The 6,304-nt window shown below is 35.8% G+C and overlaps 1 protein-coding gene across 1 annotated transcript; it reads right to left on the reverse strand.

Annotated features, from left to right (window-relative positions):
• Window positions 1-516: 516 nt before the first annotated feature.
• Window positions 517-5,657, reverse strand: LOC139327046 (vomeronasal type-2 receptor 26-like; the record flags this gene model as incomplete). The annotated part of the gene is made up of 3 exons (XM_070956723.1): window positions 517-1,418; window positions 2,517-2,643; window positions 5,553-5,657. Coding segments are annotated over 3 exons (1,134 nt in total), but the record flags the coding sequence as incomplete, so codon positions are not given.
• Between the last annotated feature and the right edge of the window lie 647 nt (window positions 5,658-6,304).

The raw sequence follows: 6,304 nt of genomic DNA on the forward strand, positions 1-6,304 counted from the left end.
AAGAGAAGAGAAGAGAAGAGAAGAGAAGAGAAGAGAAGAGAAGAGAAGAGAAGAGAAGAGAAGAGAAGAGAAGAGAAGAGAAGAGAAGAGAAGAGAAGAACAGAGTTGGAAGGCATCTTGGAGGTCTTCTTGTCCAATCCCCTGCTTAGGCAGGAAATCCTACACCACTTGGACACTATTCAAATTTTCCATACAATATGGACAGTTATGGGTGGACAATTATAGGTGCAAGTCATTTTGGACATGGGACACCCACGTTCCATAAGCTGAAAATTACGTGTTGCTGCTTCTCAACTGACGACATAAGAGCTATCAATTTTTTACAGATACCTGGTTGAAAAGAATCAAACCATACATTGTCTTTCTTGTAATTAACAAATTTTATTCAATTTCAGTTGCAGAATAGATGATTATATAATGAGAACACAGAAACCAAGCTGTATAAAATACAAGATGTTTACTTGAAAACGGAATAGCTTTAAGGAAATCTATTTAATTGCACCTAATGTTAAATTCTTAAATTCTTCCTCTTCTTAGCTGATCCTTGTTATTTAAATCAGGCCTCAACAGAATAATGTAACATTTTGGGGAAATGCTAAAAGCCAGTAACCCCCCGCTGGAGCACAAAATGGAGAAGATTTCAACAGCCACCATATATTTCCCCTTTGTACTCAAGTATGTTGGAACAAATGATAGCCAGATGCTGCAAAATATCAACATGCTAAAGGTAATAAATTTGGCTTCATTAAAGGTGTCAGGTAACTTCCGGACCAGGAAAGCCACTATGAAACTAATAATTGCCAGGAAACCCATAAAACCAAGGACACAGTAGAACATGACAGTTGACCCTTCATTACACATCAAGACAATTTCCTTTGGCATGGAATACATGTCAACATCTACAAATGGGGGAGAGGTTGATAGCCATACAATACAAATAATGGTTTGAATAAAAGAGCACAAAAGGACAATGGAAAGACCCAGCCTCTTCCCCATCCATTTTCTAATTCTGGACCCTGGCTTGGTAGCCATGAAAGCAAGAATTACAATGATAGTCTTGGCCAAAATGCTAGAAACTGCCACGGAGAAGATGATGCCAAAAGTAACTTGCCGAAGAAGGCATGTCCATTGATGAGGCTGGCCAATAAATAGCAAAGCACAGGGAAACGAGAGCAGGAGGGTGATGAGAAGAATGTAGGTGAGAGTCTCATTGTTGGCTTTCACAATAGGGGTGTCATTGTGTTTAATGAAGAGCCAGAGCAGCAAAATAGTAATGATAGAAAAAATAATAATAAGACTGGTGAAGGTGATCCCCAAAATTTCTTCATAGGATAAAAATGTTACATATTTTAGAATGCATAAATTTTGCTCCCCATTGGGATAATGATCTTGTGGACACTGAAAGCAGTTGTCCATGTCTGTGAAAAAAGAAATAATCCAATCTAATTAACTATTTAAACATGTACACAACTGCATGATGGACAACCAGCAGATCGTAGCTGTGCCTAGTAGAGTCTTTGCACATTTACGAGTGATGCATCAGTTGCATCCATTCCTGGCCTTGCTTGCCATTACCCACACCCTTGTAACCTCCTGCTTAGATTGCTGTAATGCCCTCTACATGGAGCTGCCCTTCAAGACAATTCAGAAACTTCAACTTATACAAAATTTGGCCACATGTGTAATTAATGGCACGAGCCTGATAGCACATGAGATCACTATTCAATGAGTTGCACTGACTATCATGTTTCTCAACCCAATTTTCACCATTGACCAAGAGGCCTTGCTTGCCACCACCCACACCCTTGTAACCTCCTGCTTAGATTGCTGTAATGTGCTCTACATGGGGTTGTCCTTGAAGAGCATTTGTAAAGTTCAACTGGTACAAAATACAGCTATATTTGTAATTAATGACACCAGCTGCATGCACATGTGAGACCACTACTTGATGAGTTGCACTGATTGCCAATGTAATTTAAGGTTCTGGTTGTCATCTTTAAAGTCCTACATGGCTTGGGATAGGTTTACCCAAGGAACTGTCATTTTTCAAGGGTTTCTACCTGTTCAATTTGATCCAACAGATTGAGCATGCTACATATCCCACCAGCCAAAGAGTGTCAGCTGGCAGATAATAGATTTTCTCCTGCATCCCCTGCTTTATGGAATATTCAGATTAGAATGTTACTCTGTTGGCTTCTTAAAAAGTTTTAAACACTTGACTATACTGTATATGGAATTTGTTAAGGGCCCTGTTACTTAGGTTTACTATTAGTTGATTAATCATCATTGGTGCCATTTGTACTATTTATTTTGTGGGTGCTTTTATTATTTTAATGTTTTCTAAATTGTTTAAAGTTTAGAATTGTAAGCCTCCTAGACTCACTTGGTTGAGTTGGGTAACTATAGAAATTGAATCAATCAATCAATCAATCAATCAATCTGAGTACCTCAGCAGATGGTCAGTTATTAGCACAGACAAAAAGTGAACAAATATTCCGCTAGAAATTATCACTTACCTTTCTGATTAGAAATCTTCCCTCCTGGACAAGGAAGGCAGTCATAGCAGCAAAATGGTTTCCCTTCCTTTTTGGCCTTCCTGTAACCTGGATGACAATGATCATTGCAGAGAGAAAAAGGCTGTATCTAAATATAAAAGAAAGAGAAGAATACTTTCCATATTGCAAATGTGCATATATACAAATAATCATAGCGGTAAGTGCTTTCATAGATGAATCATTCAGAAGGAATTCATATATGATCATTTATAATGCAGAATCTTTCAGGGAAAACCATTTATCAATTGTTTCAGTGCATCCAAAAGTTCATATGGAGAGTGATAGAGAAAAAAAAAAGTAATCTGGCATATGTCAGCACTATTTGAATGCCATTTAAATGTCATACTTTGAATTTCTTAGCATTCCTTGGTGATACCTTGTTTATTATTGATCTTCCTCTCACAAATTTGCAGTTAGAAATTATTCAATTGTAGATAGTGAATATAGCTTCCAACTATATCTAAATCATGATTTTGGATAGAAACTGTGGTATAAATGAATGCAATCTAATAAATGTGACATTCCTGCATGGACATATTAAGCCAGGAGAGGTGACATGCTGATCCTGAAATATATGATTCCTGCATATCAATACTCTGTGTAAAAGGAAATACTTGAATATTTCATATTTTGTTGAATACTTTCTCCTATGTCTCTTGATTTGACGTTTCTTTCTACATTTTCTCTGTATTTTCAGACAATTTTCTGAGATATTTAAAGAAGAGTTACTTCAAAAAACTCTTTTTTCCCCCAACCTGTATAATTCTCAAAAAAAAACTGAAGAGACCAGAGGTGTCATGGTGAGACCGGGCTCTGATGAGCTCCATGAAAATCCAGCTGGACAGACCGCTGTCAGGGGGTCTTCGGACTGGAACTGTCCTGTAGGGATGGCGAAGAAGGAGAGGCATCTTGGATGACCAAAAGGAACAGGCAAGTTCCTCAATAGGTCAGAGACAGTTCTTTGGACCAGCGGCAATGGTGGCAGCCATTGCAAAATTACCGCTCTGAAGCTGGGGCAACTGGACTAAGCTTTTGTACAGGAGCGGTGTTTGAATGGAGTGCTGGAACCAGGTGAGTGATTGGCCAACTTACAGGTAAAAGAAAAATTTGAATTTGGACATTAAAAGGTGTCCCAGAGCTGAAATGAGTGGCTAATTGGCATTTGGGAAATTCCATGGAGGGAGAAGGACAAAGCGGAGGCTAAAACATCAAAGTCCAAGAAAGTTCTTGTATTTACAATTGGATTTGGAGAAACTAAAAATAATAAAAGAAAAGAACCTGAGAAAAAGTATTTTTTATGTGGATTTAAAGTATTTTTGACAGTTTTGATAATTAATTGGCTTAAGAGTATTGTGAATTTAAGAGCGACATTTGCTGGTGGAAAGAGAGTACTGCAATACTTGGTGGAAGATAGAAGAGAAAGTACAGCTGTGACCTTGACTACTAGAAAAGATAATTTGGAAACTGTTTGAAATTTTAAGGAGAGTTTGTCTTTCTACATTGCTTGGTTTTGATTTTCTACGGCTGTGGAAGATAATAAATTTTCAACTTGGACTGGACTGGACAAATATTTGAATTGGACATTAGAATTTGAAAATAAAAAGAGACTACCTGTATATTGATTTTAAGTTCTAATTAAATGTGATATAATTTAAAAGTTTTAACAATTTGTTAAATTGGCAATATGGAGTCTTGGATGTATGAAGAATTAATTGAGATGTTTTAAAATATGTGTGAATCTTTAAAAGTCAGAAATTTTGCTGGAATACACAGAGCAGAAAATAGGAGAGAAGGTGGTAGAAAAGAGCATAAATGAAAAGCAAGAAAATAATACTGAAGGAAAAGGAATTGAAAACAAAAAGCAGTTAGATAATTTCACTGGGATTTACAATGGTGCAAAAAGAGTGGACAGGGAGGAATGACCCCCAAAAAGAATCAATCAAAGGGTAAAGAGGAAAATAGTGGGAAAAGAATAGGAGAAAGCTTGGGAAGAACTGCTCAAATAATATATTTAAAAGTGAGAAAAAGGATTCAGAAGAAAAGATACAATACATATAAAAAGAAAAAAGAAAAGAAAAAGAAATTAAGGGAATGGGATAAAAGGAGGAAATTACCAAGAATTGGAATTTTGGAGAGACCAAGGGAAAATGGTTAAAGAGGGGAAGATTAGTGGAAAAGAGGAAGGAAAATGAGGTATATATTAGTAGATTTAAGGGAACTGTATTAATATTATTAATTGTGGATGGTCAACCAAGTTAAAGAGTTTTTATGTAAGATTTGAATATGATGATGTATATTGCTCATAGTAAAACAGAATAGCAGATGAAATGTGAAATGGCAATTTGGTTTAATTTTGAAGACAATTTAAATTAAGAGACGAAGTTGAAATGTTAAAAAAGTGGGATGGGGAATTTGAGAAATATATTTAGCAATGGAGAAATAAGATAATTAATTGATGTTATTGTAAGAGATTAGGAATTAAGAATTAAGGGTTGTACATATTGTTGTACATTATATGTACAAAGAAGAAAATAAGATAAGATAAAGAAATATGGAAAGAGAATATTACGGCTGAAACTGGAAACAGAGATATGATGTAAAATGGATTTGAAAAGAGAACAACATGGCAGATGTTGAAATAATAAGATATGGTGAAAAATGATTAATTTGTGATAAAGTATTATATAAAAGAGATAATATGGAAAAATGGGAAGTTTAGAATAGATTATAAAGATTATTATGTATAAGATGTATGATGTGACCCGGTCAACACTCTGTTCATAAAATACGTATGATGAAAGAAAATTTCTAATAAAATTTGCTTACAAAAAAGAAAAAATTCTCAAGAAGAACTCAAAGAGTTACAGGAAATACCTGATTAACCCACTTTGGCCAGATTATGGATTCCTTTGAAATAGTAAATGTTTTCTCTGTGAGAGACAAGGGTTGTATGTCTCCAACTTTGATTCTTAGGAAGGAAAGGTTTGGGAGGGTTACCCAGTTGATAATATCAAATCCAGTTTCCATTTCTCCATTTTGATTGAAGAAAACTATTTCCCCAACACTGTTGTTAAATGAGATTATTTCCACAAAATGGTTGAGCTGAAGAGAGAAGATGAAATATCAGGATATATTTAATGACATTGCTCTTTTCCATTTAAGTTTGTTTCATGTGGAACAAATAGGCAGAAAACAGGGATTAGAATAGTGTCCTGGAGAAAAAGGAGAAATTGGAATGAATAAATGCATCTTTTGAGGAGGCCTCAAGTTTTTGATTGCTTGATATATGTTGGTATGCAAATTCATGCATATCAATAATTGGTTGTGAATTGTGCTTGTATGGTTAAGTGTCAATTCATATGAACTCTCAGGCAAATAGCCTATCAGGGGTTCAATATTGGATACAATGCTGCATCAATGTTGAAGCTGCCTGAATGTTTTTCTATGGCTGATCGGGCAGATTTTTCCATGAAAAACTGGAGCTGCTTGGAATCACAATTTCAATTTGTATAGAACTACTGTGGACGAGTTAAGTAGAAATGCATCCTAATTAGGAAAAGCATGTTACACACTGTGAGAATAGGGTTCACACAACAGTCTTTGAAGCAATGTTAGCTTTCATGGCTGGTATCTGTTGGGCGATGTTGGGCTTCATGGTTTATGATTTGGCACTGGCAAAGTACCCAGGGCAGGAGGGGGTGTAACAGTTGTCACATCTGGAAATATCTTCTGCTTTCAGAGTTTCCAGA

This window comes from Pituophis catenifer, unplaced genomic scaffold, assembly GCF_029215685.1.
Source record: "Pituophis catenifer annectens isolate HBS135680 unplaced genomic scaffold, rPitCat1.0.hap2 SCAF_638, whole genome shotgun sequence".
Classification (NCBI taxonomy): domain Eukaryota; kingdom Metazoa; phylum Chordata; class Lepidosauria; order Squamata; family Colubridae; genus Pituophis; species Pituophis catenifer.